This window comes from Silurus meridionalis, chromosome 1 (genome assembly GCF_014805685.1).
Source record: "Silurus meridionalis isolate SWU-2019-XX chromosome 1, ASM1480568v1, whole genome shotgun sequence".
In the NCBI taxonomy this organism is placed as follows: Eukaryota; Metazoa; Chordata; class Actinopteri; order Siluriformes; family Siluridae; genus Silurus; species Silurus meridionalis.
This window is the reverse complement of record NC_060884.1, coordinates 17,276,919-17,303,893: the sequence shown is the minus strand read 5'-3', so window position 1 is coordinate 17,303,893 and position 26,975 is coordinate 17,276,919. Positions and strand designations below refer to the sequence as shown.

General features: G+C 38.2%; 1 protein-coding gene across 6 annotated transcripts; it reads right to left on the bottom strand.

Moving 5' to 3' along the window:
• Positions 1-67: 67 nt before the first annotated feature.
• Positions 68-26,975, bottom strand: phc2b (polyhomeotic homolog 2b (Drosophila)). Of its 6 annotated transcripts, none has more exons than XM_046851634.1 (17): positions 26,816-26,975; positions 26,612-26,687; positions 16,607-16,898; positions 13,267-13,425; positions 13,066-13,143; positions 12,756-12,917; positions 11,519-11,668; positions 10,672-10,951; positions 8,854-8,880; positions 8,213-8,556; positions 7,661-7,835; positions 6,005-6,162; positions 2,956-3,097; positions 2,571-2,697; positions 2,348-2,468; positions 1,224-1,500; positions 68-1,117 (listed from the first exon to the last, which is right to left on the bottom strand). In XM_046851634.1, the coding sequence occupies exons 3-17, from the start codon at positions 16,835-16,837 to the stop codon at positions 963-965; spliced, it is 2,586 nt and encodes an 861-aa protein (XP_046707590.1). In that variant the 5' UTR covers positions 16,838-16,898; positions 26,612-26,687; positions 26,816-26,975; the 3' UTR covers positions 68-962. The 6 variants fall into 6 exon arrangements, with proteins under 6 accessions (XP_046707590.1, XP_046707580.1, XP_046707599.1 ...); XM_046851624.1 differs by having other exon boundaries at positions 26,820-26,975; XM_046851643.1 differs by having other exon boundaries at positions 26,826-26,973.

Here is a 26,975-nt window from a genome sequence, read left to right as displayed (position 1 = left end):
TTGAATTGCCACAATTTTCCCAGAAAACTAAAATCACACCATTTCTATAAACACTGTGCAAAAAATGTTATGCAAAACAACTTTGTTTTTCATTTAAAAATGAAAATTACATAACCGATATAAATCCATTTGATAAATACAGGCATTTCACAAAGCATGCCCAACAAAGACACAAGACATCATTACAATTCTGTCTAGCAACACACACCGAAATCCTGCAACATGTCAAAGAGCATTAAATCGTTCCAAAGTCTCAAAAAAGAGGTCTCGCTAAGGAAGTGCTTGAGCTGATCTGATGAAAAAGGATTCCCAAAAAAAGGTATAACCCAATAACGAGGCATGTCTGGAAAGGAATATCCACAGTGCCTTTTCCATTGTAAAAGTTGTTATACTGATTTTCATACATCTGGTTTAAAGGTCTATACAACACATGTAGTGACTAATCAGTGATCGGGTTATTCCTATAATGTTGAGCACCAGATTTCTGTGACTTAACTTAGACACACATTCACACACATACACACATATTAATAATTTACTTGAACATAATTATATAAAAGGATCAGGCATGTACAAAAAGATAAAATAACTTCTGAAATCAACAATAATGTACAGTTGGTGTGCTCTGTTCACATACGGATATATGTATGTTAGAGGTGGAGAGTTAGACCTTGTGCCATCCATGAGCTCTGTATTAAGAGTGTCTTTAAATATCATGTACAGATGTACTGCTCTTCAGCATTCTCGAAGGTACTGTGTACTTTGTGGGCCAACATTAGTATTTGTGCCATCCTTCATAGATACTTTGTCTTTGTTTCCTTCCATGTATTGATCTTCAGGAGGTACAGTTTCTTTTAAACATTATAGTGCATTTGTTTTTGTGAGGTCACCTTTAAATGACCACTAAGAAACACAATAATCTTTTTGCACATATACACACTCTCTCACTCTGCCTTCTGAGGCTAGGAGTCTTTGAGCATATTAATGCGGGCGAAGATCTTGAGCGCTGGACCTAGTTTGATGTTCATGGCGCTCATTAAGTGGTCCTCCTTCAGTAGCAGCATGGCCTGTCCATCAATCTCTTGAGAACGGAATTCATCCGCAATCTCCTGACAACCTGCAAAGTAAAAGTAAGTCACAAATTATAGCAAGTATTTACTTTAAAACTATGTCTAATTACCTTCTCACAATGATCTCCACACGTCCATTTGTAAACCACTGACCTGGCAAAGAGCGGATGAACTCAAACACCTCCTGCACATTCCACTTGGTAGGGTCACATGGCAAGAAGTGCTCGCTAAGTGTAGGAACATCTTCCGGATCGGAAGCGGAGGGCCCTCGTGGGATCCCCACAGGGCTAGAGCTGGCAGCAGATAAAGGAGATGCTGGGTCCTCATAACTGGAGATGTCTGAACAGGGACTAGACTCTCCTTGACTGGGTTGAGAAGGGAGTGGGGAGGACACAGACTCACCCTGAGACTGCTGGCACACAGATAGCCTCTGCAAAAACACACACACAAGTGTGACAGAAGTGTGAATTACAAATGAAAACACCAAAGATAGTTTTGATCTTAAACTATAAAACTATAATAATGATGAATGATGTAATCAAATGTTTCTGGACACCTGATCATCCCGCCCAAACATGGGTCTTCTCCCAAACTCTTGCCATAAAAGCGGAAGTAGAATTCTGTAAAGACTTTGTCTCAGTCTTTGGGTGGCTGATTACTCCCAGGCCTCCTTGTCCAACTTAAGTACCTGAACTTACTAATGCTCCTGTGACTGTATAAACAAATCCCCACAGCCAAAATCTACTAAAAAAGTCGTCCCAGAAGCCTGGAAGTCATTATAAGAGCAATTGGGGATTAAATCTGGAATGGGAGGATCCTTATGCACATATTGTACATAGTATGGACTAAATAGCAAGTCAAAACATATTAACTATCACAATATAAATGTATCTTTACAATCTAATAAATGGCAAGTTGGTGAGCTGATAATGTTCAAGTTTAAGATTCGCCTGTGTTATTTCAAAATAATCCTGTTTGACAGACCATGTGAGTCGTCAAACAAATGCTGATTCGGACAATCTGAGATCAGGATGCTCATCGCACACAGTAACACAAATGCTGTATTAAAATACATCCCAAAATTACAGACTACAAATCTCATGGTCTTTAGCCCATAGTATCATTCTCCTAATAAATAATAAGAAAATTAACAAATAACGTTTAAAAATCTTTAAGATTTAATATAATTTATTTACATTAAAATATATATGCAGTAGTCAATTCATTACACTAAACTACATTTAGATTTGTGTGTGTTGTTTCAGGAAGACGTTAACCTGTTTCTTTGCCTCTGTACTTCTGCATCCTTGATTGTGTGACCTCCTTCTCCACCGATTGGCCGTTTTGGAACGGTCAGGATGGAAGAGTCCGATGCGTTTTGTGCACCCGACATTGTACCTGGTAAAAGCAACAAAAGCTATGGTAACTAAATGAGCATATAAATCTATTGTGTCTCTTTTATAGCTGAGTTAAGTTAAAACAAACACTCAATCGATGTACCTTTTTGCACACACTACGGAGCAGAAGCGCTTGGAGCCTTTAAACTTGTAGGCAAAGTCGACCCAGCCGCACAGCTCACACGTCAGCTTGGGCTCTTCTGGCTCCTCCTCATCTCTCACTGCTGGATCTGAAAACAGTGCAAAGCACACATACAAATTGCAACCTCAAACTCCAGCTATTTTTTTTTATTTTATTTTTTTGAAAGAAGTGCTTTAAGGTGATTGACACACAAACTAAAGTGTATGGAATAACTGCAGAATTGAATCTCTGAAATGTCAATTCTATTAAAATCAGCAAACAAGAAATTTGTCTTTATTCAACTTTATTTTAAATGATATTAGATTATCTGAAAACTAAATTTCCTGTTTAAGGGTTTACTTCGCACCTTGTTGTGAGGATTCCTCAGGCTCCGAGTCTGTGGTGGTGGGGGCATTGTTCGGTGGGGTTTTCTGTGACTCTGATGGCAGTGACTTCTCTGCTTTCTTAGGGCTGTCTGTCTGAACTGAAGGCCTCTCCACCTGCACACACTTCAGTAGGAACATTAGTACACTTGTACATTTATGCAATTATCCAATCATCCCACCATGTGGCAGCAATACATACAATTAACATTATTAGATACAATGCAATAGCGTCAAAAAAATGGTCACAACAAACCTCAGAAAAGAGAAAAATGTATTTAAGTGACTTTGACCGTATTGGCAGCAGACTACCTGCTCTCCGATATCAGAAACTGCTAATAAACTGGGCTTGTTATGTAACAATCTATAGAACTTCCATACACTGAAGAGTGTGAAAATACACAAAATACATTCATTGAATTGTTCTACTACAGGAAAAAATGCCTTGGCATTGCTCAAAGCACATCATGCTGAACCTGGGGGTAGAAAACCACAGCAGAACATCAGAAAAACAAACTGGGTTTTTAATTCCTGCCAGCCAAAATCTGGCATCTGAAGCTACAATGAGTACAGGCTCACCCAAACTCGAGAAGATAAAGTACAATAATCAGCTTATCTGATCATCTCACCCCTATGTGTATTTTTGCCTAACAGTTGCATTTAATTGTAAAGAATTATTTTTTATGCTCTAAAGATTCACCTTCAATGGAACTAAGAGACCTAAACATGTTGCAGCAATGCACTGAACTCATTTGGGGTGAACTGGAATGCAGACAAAGCCCTAGGTCTCATTGTTCAAGATCATTGCCTGACCTCACTAATTCTCTTGTGCCTGAACAACCCCAGCCACACTCCCAAATTTAGTGCAAATCTCTGTCAGTGATCAGTTACAATAATAGACCACATGAGGGCAGCATGACACCACTTACGTCCTTACTAAATTCTACAAAGCAGTACATTTAGTACCGTGGACCGTGCAGGGAAAATACACTGTACTGCAAACAGTCATGCAGATAAACAATCCAACTGACTTTGCTCCTCTTCTAAATATCATTTTTAATTAATGATAAAATGATGATTTAGCCTACTCCTTTTACATGCTGTGGTTTCCAATCTACACAGAAAAACTATTTCTTTTAACTTCAGCTATTAATTTGCTGGTTAAACTAGTAAACCTAAATTCATAGATATACTTTAATATAAATGTGTTTGAATTTTAAGTGTTATATTTAAATTATTTTCAAGACAGTTGCTATTTTTCTATTACTATTTTGTAGTTTAAGCAATGCATATCTGGCAAGCCTGTTGGCTATATTATGAAATACCCCAAATAATGTCCCTCATTTGAGATTTTACATAATCATTAAAAAATAAAATACTTTTGAAGGTAAACTTTACTTATATAAGCATGGTTACTGGTCATTAAACCCTAAACTATTTAAATAACAAACAATCGTTTAAACTATTAAACTACCGTAATTTCCGGACTATAAAGCGCACCCATATATAAGTATAAATAATATAAGTATATATCATTTTACAAATATTTTTATTTTTAACATAAATAAGCCGCCCTGTCTGTGCTTATATGATTTCTGTTGCAGCTGGAGTTAGTGAGCTCTCCCTTCACCCAGACTCAACGCGTTACAACAGCTTGTATCTAAACAGTAGCCAACCAAGAAAGTCATTGTTCAATGTCTTCCTCCTTCTTTTCACAACTATAGTTTTTCTTTTGGCATCGTCGTGTGTTTAAAAAAAACGTTTTTTCTCCTGAAGCCGTGCAGCTCAGAAGACAGGTGAGGTGCGTTTTTTCATTTCCGTTCGGAAATTTCATTGGTCTAATGTTATGTCGCTCAGTTTTTTGGCTTGAAGTTTGTGAAACTGGGAAAAAATTCATAAATTATCCGCTTCGTTGTTTAAGCCGCGGGGTTCAATGCGTAGGAAAAAAGTAGCGGCTTATAGTCCGAAAAATACGATACTTTTTTTTCAGCGGATTGAAAGAGTCCTGGAAATGGTAAGAAGTTATTGATGATGTCCTGGATGCCAAAACATCTGTTGTGATGGATAGAAATTTCTTATTTCTACATTTAACCAATTATTTATTATTATTTATTAAATAATTTTGTCATCCTTATGTATAATGTGATCTGAAATGAAAAGCACTAGACTAGGAGAGTCCTGTAGCACAAGCAAATCTAGCTATGTTAAAAAGGAGCCTATGTATTAGACACAGAGCATACGGTGATTTACTGTCCATTAGTTGTTTTGCATACAGGAATGCTGGGTTTATATTTTACAGAATATTCCGTTGTTGTGAAAGTGAATGAAACACACAGCAATGGAAGCAGCATTCAAATGAACTTTAATGAACTCATCCTTTTTTTTTAGAGGTACTGGTTTCTGCATTAAAACCTTCTGCATAAAAAGTTCCTGAGTTGGGCAAGTAGTGATGTGACCTTTACAGAATTACACCACTTGTGCAGTGACTAAAGTAATGAATTAATGTCTTAGTAGACCGCTCTCTCACTTAGCTTACACTTCAGCGTGACTAGGAGGAATAAATACATCAGACTTGTTCAGCCTTGTAGCATGTTTTTAAGATGAGTTTTTTACTGGATGCAAATGACATTTCAGTGTGGAAATAATTGTATACAGTATGCCTTTGGTAATGTGAACACAGTTTAAGGCCCTCTATATCATGCCAGACATATGGTCTCATCAAGGTTGTTCTGGCTGCCAGATTCAGATGAGTGTATCCATTCCACTGTGGTGTGTGGGCCAGATGAATTTATTCAGTGTGGAGCCAAAAACTGGCATTTAGACATTTGTTTGACTTGCAGTGGTGTCCGACAACAGTCCTCTGACTAAACAGTTCTGATCTAATCTTGCCTCAATTGATGATGTCACTAGTCAATCTATGCTGTAAGTTTTACAGAGAAACGTTTCTCAAATTAGTTTCAGCTTTGTCTATATTTGTTTGTTCTGATTAGCCAGATTTTTTTAAATCCCAGTGTGACAGTTCATTGTACTCACTGGAAATGGTTCAGCTCCTTCTTGGATGACAAAGCCTTCAATCACATGTGTGAGCACATGGGGCTTCACGATGGCCTGAGGCGGTTTGTTTTCACCGTTAGCTGGTTCAGTTTCTCCTCTGGGGGTCATGGCTGCTGTGCACGGGGTCTCCACCGCACCTGCATGAAAACACCAGTGTTTTCATCTCCATAGATTTTTTTTTGCATCAGAAGCAGAAACTAAATAGTAAATCAATAACCAGAATTACTCTGCACATTCAATAACCTTTACTTCTCATTTCAGAGACTTTGCAGAAAGCTGCATCACAAAATTTCAGAATGGCCAGGATGACTTAATAATACCATGGATGATTTGATTACCTTTTAGTTATATGATATGACATTAAAACTACCAAATATTTACAAACTACATAATTTTAAAGCCTGTGTCATGTAAGCAGGTACATGTTAAGTGAAATTTCACCTGAAACCAATTTCTAAATTAAGACTGGTACAAACAATAAAAATACAGTATTTTTACACTGTTCTAGAAGTAAGCATCCAAACACTAACTAACTCAACTGGTATGTAACAGCATGTAATGAGGCAAATTGCTCACCAAGGAAGACTAAAGCCTGCTTAGATTCAGCAGCACTCTCCAGTTCTGTGTAAAAGAATGTAAGTGCTCTCATCTCATGAGTCTATGAGGAAAAACTGCACACATAAATCTTCCAGTGCTGCTAATCGTTCAGTTTCTCTACGCTGCTCGCAGCCTCACTGAACAGTACTACACTCTGCCTTGTGTTTCATGGGAACCCTCCTGCTCTAGCTCACCGCCCCTTCAAATCCCCCAAAGGAGTTGTCTCTCTTACACACACACACACACACACACACACACACACACACACACACACACACACCGAGTAAGAAGTCAGTTTTTTGTGTGGGAGGAATTGAAATGAAGGATATATTTTTTCTGCAGCTGTGGCTGCAACATCCTTTGAATCACCACTCCGTTTTCTGAGTAAATAATCACATGGTTTGCTTTGCTTGCATGCTGATTGCTTGCTTTGAACTAAATCTATAAGCCACATTAAGTACTATACATGTGAAATGCTGCTTATGAGAATGTGACCTTTTTTATGTTTTATTCTGCCTTTACAAGCTGCATATGGGTAATTAGAGGCTGCTTGATTTTCATATCTGGATATAGATTTTTTTTTAAGAGTGTATAAAACTGCTTTATGATGGAAAAACATTTGTGGAATAGGCCGGTGCATAGTACACATAACTGAATGTTTTGATTACATTTTGTTAAATATATACTGTTGCATTTGCAGTCATCGAAACCTTTTAAATGTTTTAAACCAGTTTTAGAGACTACAATATATTAAAGAACATTAAACCTGTTCTGAAGCTACCTGAGGTCCAACATCTTACTAATACACTTAGCCTTAAAATGTCACTAAGACACTGAGTCACTGTGTAAAGTTGATATTGGCATCAGGAGAACAAAAGACTCTGATTACATCAGTCCTGATCCATGAAAAACCCTACACTTTTTTTCCGTTTCCCCAATCTACTGCATCTGATTCTAATCTTCAGTTATGGCCTTTACACTTCATGGCCAGCATTAAAAATGATTGATGTATAGGGTAGATGTTTCAGACCATCATACCTTGAGTTTGACCTGTGTCAGTCCCAGTGTCAGCTTTAGGTGGCTCTGGAGGATTGGTCTCCGTTGACAGGGCAGACGATTGTAACTGGGCACCAAGAGGCGGGCAAGGCTGGCAAATCTCTCTTATAACCAGGGATGTGGGCTTATCCTTACTGTCCTGAGCAAGTCTGGAGGCCTGGGCAAAATAAGATTTGAAAATGTATGGGTTAAAGTCACAGAACAGGAGAGCCTTTTATGTTGTTGGTTTAAAGCTCAGGTTTAAAAATCATGTGCCACTGAATATATTTGTTTGGGAGTCAGCTTTTAAGGTTATGTCTGAAAGCATTTGTAGGCACCTCTGTAGATGGAGAACAGTTTACCTGAGTGATTTGTGGAACATTTATTTCATAAATTGGAAAATTGGATGATCACAAACTGTGTTCAGATTAATGATAAAGAAGAATGAATTAAATAAATTAATGTAAGGATTAGTGGTTAGGGTGCCATTCCGCACAAAGCAGTAGTCAGTAGTGGTCTGTATGATCAGCCAGTGAGAGTGGTGTAGTAACATACCTGACTATGTGTAGGCTGGATTTGCAGGTTGATGGCTGTAAGCTGGACAGGCTGAGCTTTAGACTGGCTTAGGCCTGCATGCTGGCTCACTGTGGAATGGAAGATGGTGGCTTGTTGGCTCAGAGCTGATCCCTGGATAAGGGCTGGTGGTTTAGGCAGGACGGGGACAGGTCCTCCAGCTGAGGCGCTCTGGAGGCCAAGTGAGGCAGTCTGTGAGTGAGGCTGGATTGAGGCTGTCTGTAGTAATTGAGTCTGCATTCGTGGAGTGGGTGGAGCTTGGGGTTGAATGACAAACTGTTGTGGTTGTTGCTTGATCAGGGCTTGGGGTTGAATCTGGGCATATGCTAGACAGATCATACACATGTAAATGTATCTCAATTCATTGCACTTGTGTATCAGACACAAATGCATATGTGACGAATAAAGCTTTGAAATACTGAAAGGAAATGGCAAATAAAATTGTCTCTGCTAAGCTCAATTCATTCATGCATTCATCCTTAATTGATTTGTGTAATTATTTTTCTTTAACAATCAAAAATAAACAAAACTTTACTCACTACCAACCTCCAAAAAACAAAATACAAGTTTATATATATGTATTTGTGTCCGAATTAATGTACTTACTAACCACCATAACTCACCATACTTTATTAGATGAGTCAAAGTTTCTGGACAACCAAACATGGGAATAGAGAAATACATTAGCGGATTTACTTGTTCAGTGGAGAAGGTAAAAATTTATGATTTGTTCACACCCGAAAGTCTAGATGAATTCAATCATCCATTTTTGTATGACTTATGAAGTAATGACAAAATGAGTGTCTGTATATACTGTAATGTGCTATTATGTTATGTTTTACTGAAAGCATTTGCTTTTTCTTTGGATTGTACTGTGTCCAAGAAAAATGCAATGCAAATCAAAACATTTGGGGCTTTTAATAGTTATGCAATGCACAGCTTGCTGGAAATTGTGTTTAATTATATGGTGAATTCAGCTCAACTTCAAGCTCTTTCAGCATGGAATCATTATGATACATTGCAGTGTTGACAGTCTGTTTCTGTGTGTGTCTGTTGGGAGCAGAGACACCCTACATTTACTACTGAATGCTGGATACAAGTAGCAGAACTATGGGTTACATTCTAACCTCCCTTAATAATAAACAGCACAAAGATGTAGTTAAGGAATGTAGTTCTCTCTCCTCTGAATGGCGTGGGATAGAGGATTCATATGACTCAATCCAGATGACCATACTATCTCTCTCTCTCTCTCTCTCTCTCCTGTACTCTTTTTGGCTTTTCTCCTCACACTCTTTCTCTCTCCTTTTTGTGCAGGCATAGGACTGATGAGTTAATCCCTCCAGATTGCAGAACCGGCCTTGGAAAACCCCAGACTTCCCGGCCACAGTTTTCTTTTTTCTTTTTAATGTTTTTAACCAATACCATGCATACATTTATTTCATGGACAATTTTATGCTAATGTCCAACAATTGCACTCAAATCAAATGAAAAACAGTGCTATCTTTTTCTTAAAATAATAAAAAATTGTACACAACCAAGCTGCAGATAAACAGACATTCCCTTGATATAGGTTTTCTCTGTAGACATTTCTGCCATAGTAACTACACCTGTACCCAACATTCAGGGTGTGTCTGCTAAATCACTTGTACATAGACTGCAATCAATTCGCAATAAATTATATGGCTGACATTACTAAAGTGAGCAAATAGAAAAGTAAGTGAAAAGTCATTAAAAAGCAATTAATGAAGCAATAATACTGTTTTACAAAAAACCTGATGATCATTGATGACAAAGGAATATCGGATTTGAGTCAGGTCTTGTACTGAAATCCAGTCTCAAGACATTATTATTCATCATTTAACATTATCATTATCATATAAAAAAAATCACAGGGACAATACCGATTTTACCTGTAACCTACAGCAACGACATCATCATTTACATAAAAATCTTGGTAAATAATTAAACCTGTTTCACAAATTTTTGCATAATTTTATAGACCAACTCCAGGAAAACTTCAAATAGTGTTTTGCTAACACAGTGACTAAACTGCACAATGTAAGCATCATGCATTCTAAACGCAGACAGGACTTATTTAAAGTTAAGGTCACAAAATATTTGTGCATGTGTTTTAAGACCAGAGATGGGACCGCATACCATTAAATAGAAGCTGCAAGTCTTGTCACTGAGTATTTCAGAATCAGAAAAAACTGCCAAGTGACCGTGACATTTGTGGTGTTTGTCAGGGTTACAGAGAGGTTTAAGTGGCATATAAGATAAAAAGGGGGACACATTTATACTCAGCAACTAAGTCCTGCAACTGAACTGGGAATAGGTTATGTTAAGTTCGAATTGGCTAGAGCTGGACCTTCTTTTGTATTTCGATGCTTTGTTTTAGCCAGTAAATGTCTTGTAGTTTTTCTCAATCATATGTTTCTTACTTGGTGTGATAAGGGGCTGAGAGGATGTCACACTGCGGCTCATATTCACTGCCTTTGCCTCAATCTCTGTGCTCTCTGGTTTCTTCCCTCCATCTGTGGTCACCACAGAGAGCCCACCCTTTCCTGTGATGGTCCCTGAGTTGGAAGCACTCTGGCTAGTGGTCTTGATAAGTGGAGTGGGCTGGATGGAGACTGGAGTCTGCTTAAGGCTCAGGGCCTGCAGACCAGTGGACTGAGAGGATGTCGCCCCTTGATGACTCCGAATGGCGAGATTCTGGACCTGGGACATTTAATGAATGATTTGTCTGAAGTGAGCAGTAGGTTGTACAGAAGAAAGGTACTGTACAATGTAAAGCAAAAAACTGAAACACATTTACAGTAATGTACTGTAATATTTTACATAGTATAAAATAAACAAACCAACACATTTGCTTGTTTGACTGTTGCTTATAAAAACTTACATCTGATACAGAAAGCCTATGAGCTAAGGATCAAGGACCTAATCATGGCAGTCTGATTGTGGTAAAAATTAACCACATGACCTTGTTATCTGTAACCACTGAACCACTACAACTAGCTTACACTGATTGCAAACCTACTGCCATCAAATTATTCCAAAATGTAGACTTAAAATGTTTAAATTGTAAGATATCATACTGCAGCACTGTTAAATTCTAAAATCTGTATCATGAGCATCTGTATTTTCCTATAACAACATGCCCTGTTTGTTTTGCATATATAACACTAAAAGTACTAAAAGCAATGAGCATTTTGTTTCTGGAAAGTACTGAGTGTGTGTATGTGTGTGTGTGTGTGTGTGTGTGTGTGTGTGTGTGTGTGTGTGTACCTGTGCAGGTGCAGACTGAGTGTTGCTGGTTACACTAGTGTCAGATTGAAGAGCCGTCACAGTAGCTGTGGGAGCGAGGATAAGCTGGGAGGAGAGAGGAACAGCTCGGCCAAGACTCCTAGCTACATGCACCAGGTTACTTTGCTGAGCCTGCAAACAACAAGACACACACACACACACACACACACACACACACACATACATACACACAAACTTAACCAATGTAAAGCAGTAGGCAATATAAGAATATATACTTCATATATAGTATATACTTCACAGAGTAATATTCTAATTAAAATATACAATTGTTTATTACAGTACACAATAGATTCTGTACCTCCCTTCGTTTATTTTTTTTTATAACATCAAATTACTGTGTCGGGGGAGATACAGTATATATATATATATATATATATATATATATATATATATATATATATATATATATATATATACATACACTAATGTGGCACTAGTGATTGCCACTCTGTTAGAAAGCCTGAATAATAGTGATATACACTATATTGCCAAAAGTATTGGGTCACCTGGTCATAAGTTTGGTATGTGATTTTTGTTTTTTACAATTTCCTCCACTCTTCTGGGAAACTGTTCCACCATTTTAGAGTGTGCTTATGGATATTTGTGTTCATCAGCCTTAAGGGTGTAATGAAAGGCAGGTACTGATGTAGGTGCAGAGGTCTGGGGTGCAGTCAGCGTTCCAATTCATCCTAAAGGTGTTCAGTAGGGATGAGATCAGAGCTTTATAGCAGGCCACTCAGGAGCTTCCTCTCCAAAGCATGTACACCAGATGTTTAAGGAGCACACTTTGTGCACAGGGGCATTGCCATGCTGGAACAGGTTTGGGTTTCCAAGTTCAAGTGAATGCAAAATGTATTATAGTGTATCTAAAAAAGTCCTATACAACTGAGTCCCTCAAGTTTTGTGGTAACAGTTTGAAAAAGGAGCACATATAGCAGGAAAGGTCAGGTGAACCAATACTTTAGTATTTACAATATAGTGTATAATATCATGATTACATGAACCACTGAACGGTTCTAATAAACTTTATAACTATCATTTGAATTCATGAAATATGAAACAAACATTTTGTCATTAAGTTCCCGATGTGGAATATTAATATATGAAAGGTAGATGTTAACAGACATTAAAAGAGATAATGAGAACATGTCATTATTTGTTAACATTTATACTGCATGTACTGAGTGTGCCATCTCACCATCTGTGCACGTAGGTACATCTGCGCCTGGGTGGCTGTAAGGGTGGGACTTGAGGCGTTGCCTAGCAGCACTGCCTGCTGAGAGATGGCAGAAGTGGAGGAGTTTACACTCTGGGCACGGCTTATTAACTGAGCAGTGGCAGGAGACGTCGTTAAATTAATCTGAATGGGAGAAAAGAGTGTCAGTATGTCAAACACAGTGTTCTATATTCAATCATACATTATATCTGTGGCCATTTAGAGAATACTTCTGCTTTTGATATCAGATTTATGCAGACAAGTAATGTGTATAGATTCTGTGCAGACTCACTGTAGTTTGTGAGGATCCACTTTGGGTGGATGAGGTGCCATTTTGAGTAGAGCTCTGCCTACCAGCAGCTATACTGGCCTAAAAGAGAGAAATAAACAAACTGAGAAATGCAAGGGGAGGGGAAAGGAAATAATGTGATGGGGGGATGATCATCATTCTGTGTAGTCTTTGTGAACAGCGTTTTGCAGCATCCTAGCCCACCTGCTGCACGGCTGCCAAACTCTGGAGCTGAGCTGTGCTGAGGTGCTGCTGCTGCAGGGCTGCTGTCTGAAGCATAAGATGCTGCTGCTGTGCCGCATACATCTGTTGAAGGTACTGTGCAGCTGTGCTCGGTTGCCTGTGCAGAGCCTGCTGAATCACCTAAACACACACACACACACACACACACACACACACACACACACACACACACAGAAGTAAGACACAAGAGAGATGTTACTGGTACTAGTTAGTGCAAATTGCATGGAGAACACAAGATAAACCAGAGTACAGACCTGTAATGAGTGATTGAAAGTTCTGTATTGAGCCTGAAATGACCTTGTAAAATTATCGCTTTATTTTGTTACAAGCGTTTGAATCAGAATTCTCTTTGTCTTTGTCTCCCTCTTTTGGCGAAGAAAGGAACTTAAAATGTAAAAGCTTCCAGAAAATAACCACTATAATCAAGATGGTTACTTTATATAATTGTAATATTTTCTATATTTCTAGTGCATTCTACTGTACCGAAAAACAAAGTAAAAAAATAAATAAATAAACAAATAAATAACAAAAGTAAGACGATGGTTCTCCAGAACCAGATGCATGTGATCTCTAAAGTGTTACATAAAAATGTGTACAAAAACAGTATAGTACAATTATGTAGAAAAGACATTCTGAGACAAGAATAATTGTTTTTTAAAATACTGAATAGTTTTAAAACCAGGCTAATAAAATTCCAGTGCCTTTTAATATAGTCCATGATCCAGATGGAACCAAAAGTTGGAAAAGTACCAGTACCTGAAAGATTTATTAGAAGAATATCTACATAAATGCTCTGGTAAATTAAAAACAGTGAATTTATTTACATGTAAATTATTTAAACCCACAAGAGATTACTAAATCACAATGATCACTTTTTGAATATAGAAACCAACGAATGTGTAAAAACATTTGCTACAGCCAACTAACAACAACATTATTGCGAACCCCTCAAATGGCAGTGTGAAACTGTAATATTTTTATGAATCACTTACAAGTATTTTCCCTTCGTTACTGTTTTTAAGCACGTTTTTAATTAATTTTACTGTTCACTCCACTGCTTTCCAGAAAAAAATATTCTATTCCCAGAAAAAACATGGTGATCCTCACTACATAGAAGTGAACACAAAAACTGAGATAAATGAGAATCTGTCACGAGACCACAACAGTAACCATACTGTCATCATGTAAGTTTGTATGGAGTAAGCATTCTCTCATTGTGTACCTGTAACAATAGAAAACTCTTTCTTAAAAAATGTTAGATGTGCATGAGAATCTAACATTGAATTTCATAAATTGTTTAAATATTGTTTTCATACTTTCTTTTTCTTTGTATACTTCATCCACCACACCTGGCTGCTAACAGCGAGCTTTTACAATATAAACTTGACTAATGCAAAGTGTGAATAGCAGCTGATTACACTGACAGATGGATCATTCTTGCTGTTAAGTCACTGTTATGAAGTCACGGATATGAATACAGAGGTGTAGTGATGTCCTGTTTGAAAACGTAGGAGACTGATAGTATGAGATCTTTTAAAACCTTAACTGGTCCCTCAATTCCAGGTGTATAATATAGCTGACCCAGCTCCCACCACACATCCTCACAAAGTTTTACAGTTGGACCTTTAAGCTCATCCTGAGCAGCTGCATCACTGTGTGGTTTGGGAATTGCACTGTTTCATATAGTGGATAGTGAGGATGGCTGTGAAGATCACCCGGGTTCCTTTCTACCCTCTAACATGGACATTTTCATAACATGATGCATCTGCAAAGCCACCAGCATCGTGGCTGGTCTCACACACACCCCTCACAGATACTCCTCTCTCTCCTGCCATCTGGAAAAAGGTACCGAGGCATTCGGCCCCTTAAGTCCAGACTTTCTAACAGTCTATATACACAAGCCATTTGACTACTTAATACAAAGGGACTAGGCTGACACACACACACACACACACACACACACACACACACACACACACTCAGAGAGAAATTAACAAACTCAATATCTGTTTGAACAAAATAGCTGTTTTGCACAAATTTGCACACAAACTATTTTAAGATGGACAATTATGTATTATTATATGGACAATTCATTTGCATATCTTCTGTACGTGTTGGTGCTGCAGTGCCACTCTCTCTACTGTCTCACTGTCTTGTGCTTTTTTGCACTAAATGTCACATACATGCACTTTATGTTATGTCCTGTGTAGTTTTGTATAGTTCTGTGTTTTGTGATACTTTTGTTAATTTATATAACTCTCATGTAGCACCTTGATCATGAGGGAAACATTGTTTCATTTCACTGTGCACTTATATAGTTGTAATGACAATAAAAGGCTACTTAACTTGACAGTTAGAAGTGGAAGAAAAACACAAATCACGTACTTCAAAACCTGACTGATGTATAGTCACACAAATGCACAGTGTAAAGTACTATGTAACAATACACTCAGTAAAACACAATCAGGCAGCAACAGCTCATTTCAGTTATTTCCTCAGGCCTCTGCCTGGCTCCTCCCACTTGGCTGTCCCGTACAGTTGCTAAGCAACAGCAAAAGAAGCCTCTGACCCCTGCACTTGGTAGGAGCATGGTGGAGCGTAACCTGAACACCACACAGGCTTTTGTGAATAGCTAATGCACATGCTGCGTGCAGTTGAGTATATAATGTACTGTACTAAAACCAGGGGCTGAAGCACTGACTAGTTAAATCAAATATTACTGCAACTTAAAAACATGAATATGAAACAATATTAAACAATGCCCATATGGCAGCAACTCCAAGGCAGATAATAGCAGCAAATTCTATGAAAATTTAAACTAATAGGAATGGCTTGTCTGTGAGGTCAAAGGTCGAGGATAATCCAGGATTAACAAGAAGGTAAGCAGATAAAGTTAATGCCTGTGATAGGCTTAATAGAGTGGCCCAGCTTAGCTTCTCACACAACATACTGTGCATCTAGGTATTTTGAATGCAACATTCAGTTCTCATAGTTGTCCAGTAGATAGCAGTATAGTCAAGTTAATGTGAGGAGCTCACAGGCCTCTTGACATGACTTCAACACTCAAAAAGGTGTGAATGAGAACTTGTGAAGCTGAGGCTGCAAATGTGATTAGGTGTGTAAGTGTTTGAACGAGTGCCAGCGTTTCTGTGTTATATTTCTCAGTGTTTGGACGTTTTACAATTTATTAGTCAAATGAGCAGCATAATATTATGGCAAGTCTGTTTCCGTCACATGAATGGCCGCGAGTTGTGTAGAAGTAAATTATGTGTGGCTGTGTGTAAATGTGTGTGTGTTTTACCTGTACAGTTTGTCGGTCTGGTATCCCGCTGTATACTGATATCTGGGAAACAGTTTGTCTGCTGCTGCTAGTGCTGCAGCTTGAGTTGGCACTGCTGCTGCTGGGGACAGTGGACGTGTTGGTGATGTTCTGGCTGCTGGTGCTGGTTGTAGAGGTTGTAGAGTTAGTGAAGGAGCTGGAAGTGCTTGCCATGCTGACACTGGAAGCAGCAGGACCCTGCTCTCCCTCCATTGTGCCACGCTGACGTCTCAGCTTTGACCCACGACTGCTCCGCTGGCACAGTCTTTGCAAGCTAAATAAAACAGAGTCACAATGAGCAAATGCATGTAAAGCTAGCAAACAAGTCACTATGTCACTTATTCAGCATCTTATTATTTAGTATTGCTTCAACATGCCCATTAACACAGCCTATTACTTATATTATCATATTTCCACTTTAAGTTTTTAAATTTGCCTAATAAAGATTTGGTGGGAAAAAGAGAACTGATAGAAGTTGTAGTGGTTTCTGATTTTCATTGTTGAACCTACTGACCACAGTTTTGTGTTTGCAAAAGTGCCCTGTATGTTTAGGTTTGCAGGAAATCGTGTTAATTAATCACTACTGTTGACACATTTTGGTTATATTGAACTCCTTATGATCTTTCCCAGAAACTGGTTTTAACAAATACTAGTGGTTCTGAGAACCGCTACTAAAACACGCTTTCCGAAATTCTCTCTGTAGTTGCAGATGTGTTCTGCAGAAGCAGGATCCCATGCTGGAAAAAAAAAACTAGAGTGGTGATGGAACAAGCCTTTACTCTTTGGTTATAAAGAATTTACTTTCTCTAAATCAGGGGGAAAACTGATTATATTTGTTATATTATAATGCAAAATACTACAATTATTTAAAAACAATTAAATGTAATAGTTCTGTAGGATTTAATTTTTTGTATTTTTATGTAATGGTAGGTAACTAGTAATTAATACAAAAGCATGTAATAAATAGCTAGTGAGCTAGTAATAATAAGTACATGTGTGGTTAATATACAGTATGTTACAGGTATGTGTATGGTAACTAGCTTGTATTTAATATTTTATTCTGTAGCAGGTAGAAGTTAAAATTATCCAATAAAGACAATGTTCTAGTACACACCAAATAGAATGTATATTAAAATGATCCAGTTTCCATAATCGTACTTGTGCCATAAGGAAATAATTACCCATAAATTATAATGCAATATTTACTGCTTAATTAACATGTACAAAATACATTTTTATTTTACAGTCACATTTAATTTGCAGTAGAATTAACTAGTTCATGTACCTATTAAACTTGTCTAAATTTGGACAGATTTATTTTGTCCATGTCTGGTTATGATCTGAAAACCATAAATACAGGAATGGTTATTAATTATTTATCATGCACAAAACTTATTGTATTTACAAGTCCACTGTTACAGAGGACCTACAGACAAAATCCACAAATCAGAAGGAAATAATAACTAGTATTAAAGTGTAAAGTGCTTTCTGAAATTAAGAGTAGAAAGGAGTAAAGAACGTACTTTACTATTTTTCATGAATATTGTAAAGACCTTCTAAATTAGATTTAATTTTTAGGGTTGTTTTTACTTGTTCTTAACTTTTACTTGCAAATAATGCAAACTTCTTTTTGTACTATATTGCTTTCAATTGCTTAGTTGAATATACAAAGTGCTATCTTGTACAATTTATTGTATAGTATTTCACAGTAGTATTGTTTAGTAAAAGAAATACTAGTAAATAAAAAATATTTCCCTACAACATGCTAGCTACCTAGCACATGTGTATATATAAAAAAAAATAAACGAATGACTACACATTACATAACAACTACGTACCATGTATTTGGTGTTGCATATTAGGTATAAAATGTGCTTAACAGTGATACAAATTTAAAACAAATGAATCTGTTGTTACTGCTTTATCCTGGTTAGAGGCACAAAGGACCTAAAACTGACATAGAATAATGAGCATGAGACAGGAACACAATCTGGATGAAACTGCAGTCCATCAGGCACACATTTTATGCACTGATTCACAGTTAGTGGTGTAGCCAAGTGACCTACTGGCATATTTTATAAGGTACTAGGAAACTGGAGAAGGTGAAGCAAACCCACAAAACATGCAAAAGTCCATACAGAGAGTAAACTGAGCTCAGGATTGAACCAGGAACCCTGAAGTGATGAAGCAGCAATGATATCTACTATACTGTTGTGTAAAATAAATACAAACATTAACCTGAACAAGTAAAAATAAGTTAAAAAGCTATTATATTAAGAGCGCTTACAGAGCTGTGCAAAGATCAGAGACCACCCTTTAGTTTTAAGTCAAACAGCCATTCAGTAATAATGTATCTTTTTTTTGGCAAGCTATAATGAAAGGTATATTTATTTAGCAGAAAATCAACACAAAATGTAAAAAATAAGTACTGTCTATTTAAATAAAAACAGAATTAATTAACTCAAATCAAATTTGCCATAATTATTGTTTCTGACTACAAATGTAACAAGAACTGAATGCCATAATATTTAAACCAATGATCTAATCTCTGACTTTTGGCCTTTCACAGTACTTTACATGTTTCAAAAAGAAACACTATGTAGGCTACTAAGCTCAGACTAAAAAAGGTTTATGTTTGAAACCTATTCTACATTCCAGTCTGAGCTGTTATTTTTATAATGACATCAAAAATGTAATAATAATAAATTAATAATAATTCTAATTATTTCCAGACAGAGCTAATTCTGAGAACTGTGTTTCAATAAGCATTTCCCCCTCAGATGTCTCATGTTACAACAACAAACCTGAAAACTCTGCGTTTAATTCTGGGCATTTGGCTCGCTCGTCAGGGTCAAGGTGCAAGCCTTACAGCTGTTCAAGTCTGACAACAGAATATTGTGGACTTGCAAGTCGTTTTTGGCGAAAATTGCCCTTTTCTTGGTCCTTGGTCATTATCCTCTTAAGCAGTTAGCTGTATGTGCTGTGCTTGAAGCATGATGAACAGAGCTATCACACAATCAGACAGAGATGGCTGTCTTGATGGGAAGAGATTTCAAAGTCACTCTCACCACACCAACAATAGCTATATAATCATAGCTAATCAGGGATAATGGATGGGAAGTGGCCACTTGGACTGAAGCACCATCTATCTTCCCCAAAGTCTCTCTGCACATGCAGGCACGCACACACACACACACACACACACACACACACACACACACACACACACACACACACACACAGAGGGTTAACTTCAGTCTTCTATTAATAGAACTGTGCATGCCCCTACCTCCCCTTAGTGAAGCCCAGAGGTCAGAATAAGGAAACGGGGGAAGGAAGAGATATGGGGTTGTTTAGAGAACTCTGAATGACTTCAGTTATCTTTGCCTCATTTGCTAACCTCTCTCTCTCTCTCTCTCTCTCTCTCTCTCTCTCTCTCTCTCTCTCACACACACACACACACACACACACACATACTCTCTCTCTCTTTAAAGGCTAAGCCTGCACACTGCTTATCATATTTCCCTCCCCAGCACCGAGACATCATCCAAACCCCTTTCCTCCACACTCTCTTGATCTGTCAATGATCTGTCAATCATTCCCTCTTTTTCAGCTCAAACGAATGATCCACCTATCTCAACTGTTTAATTTGAATGTCACAAGAGAAATTGTTTCCATGTGCATATGTCCCTGCAGACAATTTCCTCCACCATGAGGAGTTAATGAATTATAGTCATGCTAATTAGATATTCTAAATATAAAAACAGGGTCTCATTATTGCATGTGGTTGAACATACACAAGGGAAATAAAACTCGAGGGACGAGCTGAATAGAGTTATTGTGATATTGAGAGTGGAAATCTGGCTATACGGAAGATTTCTCGATTTCATTCAAACACTGAAACACCAAAGATAGGCAGTTTAGTAAAGAGATTTTGCTTGTAATTGAAAGGAATTAATTTCTCATTAGTAGTATCACAAGACAAAAGGAAATTTGGCATTATTGCTGCCAGTATAGTTCTGTGAAGTCATTTTACATTTCCTTTCAAAATTTCAGTGCCTTTAGAGAAGAAAAATCTAACCGAGAGGCAAGGAGATAAATAAATAAAATCACACATGCTGAAGTGCTATTAGACATCAAAACATATTATGTCATTCACAATCAAAAATCAGAGCAGCCAAATCAATAAATATCTTCACACAGAATAGTGCAAAACTGATGGGTTTATGTACTGTGTTTCTGCAGATCTTCTGGTGTGAAGGGAGCTGTCATGATGAGTTAAGCTATTCTTCCTCCAGGTGAAAAATCAGACAGCCCACCCAAATGCTCGCAGCTCAGCGCATGCAACTCCAGCTCGAGCACGCCGATCCTGCATCAAGCCAAGTCTACAATCTGTGCTTTCATCCTCCTAACAGTGAATGTACTGGGGTGATTTCAGAACATGATGCAGACGTCTTGATTTTAGCCAATTTGAAAATACAGATTAACTCAGAAGTGCAATCTACTTCAGCTACTACTGCTCAAATTTAACTGGATGACTGGGAAATAAGAGGAGTATGTGGAAAGTTTGAAGGATGCGATGGTGTGAGGAGAGATGAATAATGCCATAAATCAGCAGCAAAAAAAGACCATAATGAGACGTCCAGGTGATGAGAGAAGAAGCACGTCTCGGAGACAAAGCTCGGTTCCTACCTCCTCTGTGGGCCAGCACGCGCGCCTGTGGTGAGCCCCATCCCCCGGGAGCCTGTCGCTTCTTTGTCTGACGCGCGTGTGTGTGTGCGTGCATGTGTGAGTATTCCAGTCCTGCCTCCTCGAAACGAGCATCCGCCGTCCCAGCCAACTCGCGTTCTCCTTCTCACATGCTTGCATGCATGCAATCCCTCTGACTCTTTCCACCCTGATTATGTGGTTTCCTAGCGACAGCCAACAGGGGGTGCCTTTTGGAATTCCGGACACAGAGCTGCATTCTGATTGGCCGATTGGATCTCCTCTAATGAAGATGAGGATAATGATTTTTTATCCTTTTCCATAAGCATCACCAACCCCCTTAAAAGAACTGATGCTGCGGACTATGGTGCTGCCAAAATCTCGGGACAGAGCAAATTCCAGCTGAGAGCTCACGGTAAATGTGGTCCTTGGATCAATTTTAATGTCTGGTGTTCAGATTTCACTCTGAATGTCCCCAATGTTTAAGTCATTAATTCAGTAGAGAATGTTCAAGGGGCTGTGGCTAAATTAAAAAATGGAAGATAAAACTATTACTAGAGAGACAAGAAAATCCACAAGGTTGTGATTAAATCAATTTTCTGCTTAATGAGATCTCCTCTTGCTAATCAGCACTGCTTAGCTGAATCAGGTTTACAGAACCTGTGGTGCAATTATAGACATTTTAGTCCATGAAGAAAGGCCTGGCACGAGTGCAGCGAACTGTTTTGAACTGACAGGTCAATGTGATTTTTTGAGGGGTCAAGGGTTATCACCTCAACATCGTTTTCACCCAGATAAGGACGGGTTCCCCCTTGAGTCTGGTTCTTCTCAAGGTTTCTTTTTTATGCCATCTCTGGGAGTTTTCCCTTGCCACATCTGGCACCAGCTTGCTCGTCAGGGACAAACTTACACTTATAAATAACAATCTTATTTATTCCTTATTACCACATTATGTGTGTAAAGCTGCTTTGAGACAATGTCCATTGTTAAAAGCATTATACAAATCAAAATGAATTTAATTAAATGGAATTGAATACAAGGGTTCAACCTGTGCTGCACATCAACCCTCAATGTTCTAATGGTTGTGTAAAAGGGTGGCTTAAAAATAAATACACTAGGTATTCCTGGCTTAAGAAAAGATGATCTTATTATCAGGAATTGTAAATTGTAGCAGTTATTCTTTCCAAACTGTATCTGCCAGTGTCACTGTGAGTTTTTCATCATGTGTGAGTAAAATATCGTATTGATTGCAGTCATGCAGACTTATACGTCATTGATTGCAGTCTGCTAATTAGCATATAGATTAGCTGCTGGAGGAGGGAGATAAATTTGAACCATAGAGTGTGGAAAGGATGATGCACACACACAGAGAGAGAGAGAGAGAGAGAGAGAGAGAGAGAGAGAGAGAGAGAGAGAATAAGTATATGGAGAGAATCGACAACGAAGATAGAAATGAACCTAGAGGAACAGAAGAAAGGAAGAGGTGAAAAAAAAGAGGGAGAACTGAAATAAGTAATTAATAATGTGATAAACTAAAATCAAATGAATGTGAGCAGTAGAGGGTAAAGGAAAATTATAAACCAGGTATGGAAGGTGAAAGAAATCGGGGAACAATTTATCTAAATGTGTACAGAGAGAGAGAGAGAGAGTGAGAGAGAGAGAGAGAGAGAGAGAGAGAGAGAGAGAGAGAGAGAGAGAGAGTAGCAGAAGTGGAAAGGAATGAGAAAAATATAAAGACAAAAAAGCAATCTAAAGAGAGTGAACGAGGGATGAAGAGAGGATGAGAGAAGGCATAGAGACAGAGAGATGAGGCTGCAGGATGAGATGGGAAGGGGGGAGTGCTGTCTGTCTGCTCTGGGTTTGATCCACATTAGTTACCCACTCAGCCAGTCAGTGCACGAGTGTGTGGGGGAAGGGAGAACAGAATGGTAGACAAAACACAGAGACATGGAGAAATAGCCAGTTTTGCCATCCTTAGACTAGCTATCAAAGTACACTTAGTAAGTTATTGAAATTATACTGAAGGTACAAGAAAAACCTTAAATCTCCTTATTAGGGTTTGTGGTGATTGTGTCATATTTGTTACTGGTGATGGAGCAGGCTGATGATCTGGTCTTAAGTGGTGCTAATTCATCCTAATGAACGCTGGTACAGAGCTCTTTAGTCAGGTCACTGCAACATTTCACACACTGTGTGTGCAGTTCAACTCGGCCCAGGGTTTTTGGCAGATATAAAAAGATTGTTAATGGAATAAAAGCAAAATCATGATTTATTGCTTGGTTCTTTTATCATTTATTGTACATAAGGAAAATAAAAATGGGGCATTCTGCCACAGAAAAATAATCCATGGCAGAGTGGTATGATCAAGCTCAACCTCCTGACAGCACAAGTATATTATTCCTCTTATAACATGTCATGCCTTTTAATTTAAAAAAAATTATTAATGAATGACATATCATTCATTTCAAACATTCATAATAATTTCAATGTTGTGAATTTACAGTCACATCCTGTTACCTGTTACTTTATGGCAGCTGGAAAATAATATTTCCTCTATCAGTCTTTTTTTGCTTCCTCTTGAAGATAATATAAGAGAAAAATAAACGCAGCTTGTTTTGTTACTGAGAAACCAGAATGTGCAGTCTGGTTCCTCTGTCATTAGGACCCTCCTATAGAGGAAACCTTATTGTCTGATACCAAACGCTGACACTCATGACTTCTATAAATGTTAAACAAATTTATTTTAACCGAAAATGTCACCTTATCGGTGTGTACGTGTTTTTTTTTTTTTTTTTTTTACTGTGCTAACAACTATACAAATGATTGTCTTAGAAAAAGCACAGCTATATAAATCATTTGAATGACAGCCAGAACTATTGTCAGAGATGTGCTGTTATAGAACTGTAATAAACACTTTTTGACCAATTCTATTCAAAAATAAAAAAATGCTGTGGTATGAACTAGTATAATGGACGAGTAAAAGTTTTATATTGAATATTCCAAAAAACTGTTCTATAATCCTTATTATTATATTATATTTAACAGCTAAAGACCCTTCATTGCACAACTTTAAATTGGGCAAAAGTAAATGTAGTTGGATCTATGGAAAGAGACCCTATGCCTCACTTTGTCCCAGGGCCCCTTGAGTATTTGTTAATTGCTATCCCTCTGCTTCCTCACTCAGTAAGAATTGGAGCTTATACAGTCAGAGAAATGTATTCTCAAGCGACATTGTGTATCTCATGGGAGCCTAAGATCAATGCATGGGAGCTTGATGGAGTCTGGATGAGAAAGCCATGAATAAAGTATACCCTGACATGGGTTACCAGACGCCTCCTCATTTTTATTAATGCTGACTTGATTATAAAAGGCACTAACAAGATCCTGTGGACCGTAATACTTGATGGAAGGACTACTAGGGTAGACATTTTTTTGCCATATTCATGGTTTATAATGATGGCACATTCCACTGTGAACAGTATTTTCATGCATGTGTATAACATTAAAAATATATATTGCAGATTTGTGTATGTATATTGTTCCAAAATGTAGATATTCAGTAAATTGATTATTCTTCTCTTCCAACCTGTGACGAAATCAGATTCTCCATTATCTATGCCGTACATTATAATTTTCAAACAACATTAGACTAAAAATGTACTCCTGACGTTTCTGCTGTCCACATAAAAAGCTTAGATATTTTAATTCCTTCTAAGTACCGTACATCGCATGGCCAACAAAGCAGCAATGCTGCTAGCCTTTACGAATATCCATTTTCCAGGACAGCAGCACACATTTAACAAATGCTGGCTGATACAAGCACTTGTGCTGGCTGCAATACATTGGAAAATGTATTCTCAGTGTTCTTTAAATGTGAAGCCTCCGTTGTTAATGTCAACTTGCTGGGATGCATGTAGAGCAGAACACTGCTGTAGGGCAATAAGAAAATGTAAACACTGGACCAGGAAGATCCTGTCCGCTCAGCAGCAGCCTGAGGACACCAGGTGTAGACACAACTGATTGGTCTACTTCTGGGAATGTGTGACATTTGCACTTTTCTTTTGATTCCCTGTTGTCAGAGATCTTACTTTTACAGTTCTGATCTCTCTCTCTCTCTCTCTCTCTCTCTCTCTCTCTCCTCTCTCCCTCTTTTGCTCTCACATTGATTTAATCTTTGACCCCAGGTTAAAAGATAGACATTTGAACTCCTAATTCCTTCATGTAGTCTACAGTTAGTGCACAATGCCCGAGTCCCTCTGCAATTAACCTTCAGTCTTGCTCACTGAGCTTCTCGCCCATGACGCCACGAGCTCAGTGAGATTATTAGATAAAAGCACTTTCAGTGCTTTCAGAACTGCACTGGAAAAAAATGCCAAAAAGCCTAACTACATTCAGCATTAATCAGTGATTTAAAATGAAATTTTGCACGTAAGGTGTGCTGCAGTGCCTGAGCAATCAGCAGATCAGCTGAAATATTTTTGTATAAGATATTAATATGACAGAAAAAGAAGAAGTCTAAGATTCGGTCTCAATGAATGTCTTCTAGGTTCCTGCATATAACTTAAAAAGAACCTGTTGATCTATGTACAAAATGTCTGCTTTAATAAAATGCAGTTGTTTTTCGGTGGATTGGCATGCTTTAGACATACTTCTAATTCTTTTCATGCTGAGCTGTAATTTGGCTTCAAACTCACCTCAGTATTGCCAGTGAAAATATCAACATTAGTAGGACTAGTGCATCCTGAAGATGGAATGGATGTTTTGGCATTCAAGCTGCCACTGTTGAGCCCTTAAGCAAGGCCCTTCACCCTGTCTGCTCCAGGGGTGCTATATAATTACTGACCCTGCATTTTGACCCCTGCTTCCTAACAAACTGGGGCAAATGAAGAAAAGAATTTCAACTTTGCTGTAATGTTTATGTGACAAAATAAAGGTTCCTTCTTTACATTTTGCAATGGTGTCTACTTGGCATACTGCACTTTTCCTGGACCATAGGCATGACAGAACCCCTGATGCTAGACATGTGGCTGTCTCAGACATAGGACTTAAATAATTCCAACTTTTAAATAACTCAGCGTCAGCCTCATGGATCAACCTGTAAATGTTCTCACTGTCATATTCGCTCTCTATTTCTCTATATACAGAAGTGCAAAGCATGATCTAGAAACCTCATGCATGAAGAAGCAAGAGCATATACCATGGTCTGATCTGAGCTCTAGGAACTAACAGAGGAATATCTACTATCCACCAACAGTGACTTCCCCGGAGTGGGTCACTTACATCACAGCTTCGATGCCATCCGTCAAACTGTCAGATTTGTTGAGCTCCGCTTGTTTCAAAAGAGCCTGGAAGCATTCTGGTACTCGTCGAGAAAACAAACACACACATACACACACACATATAGATATGTACACGGTCACACACACTCCATGAGTACCCTAAAACCAGGTTTATGGAAATAAAAAGCCATAAACTAAGACTGACCTACCTTTACCTTAACCCTTAGGCCTTGTCTGTCCCTCCCTGGGTTTGATTTCTTCTTCCTTTCCTGCTCTCCTACACCATTTCTGGGCTGTGCTCTTGCTGTACACTCGCTACAAACCAGAGACAGCAGCAGGAGGGGGTTGGTGAGGGGAATCCAGGC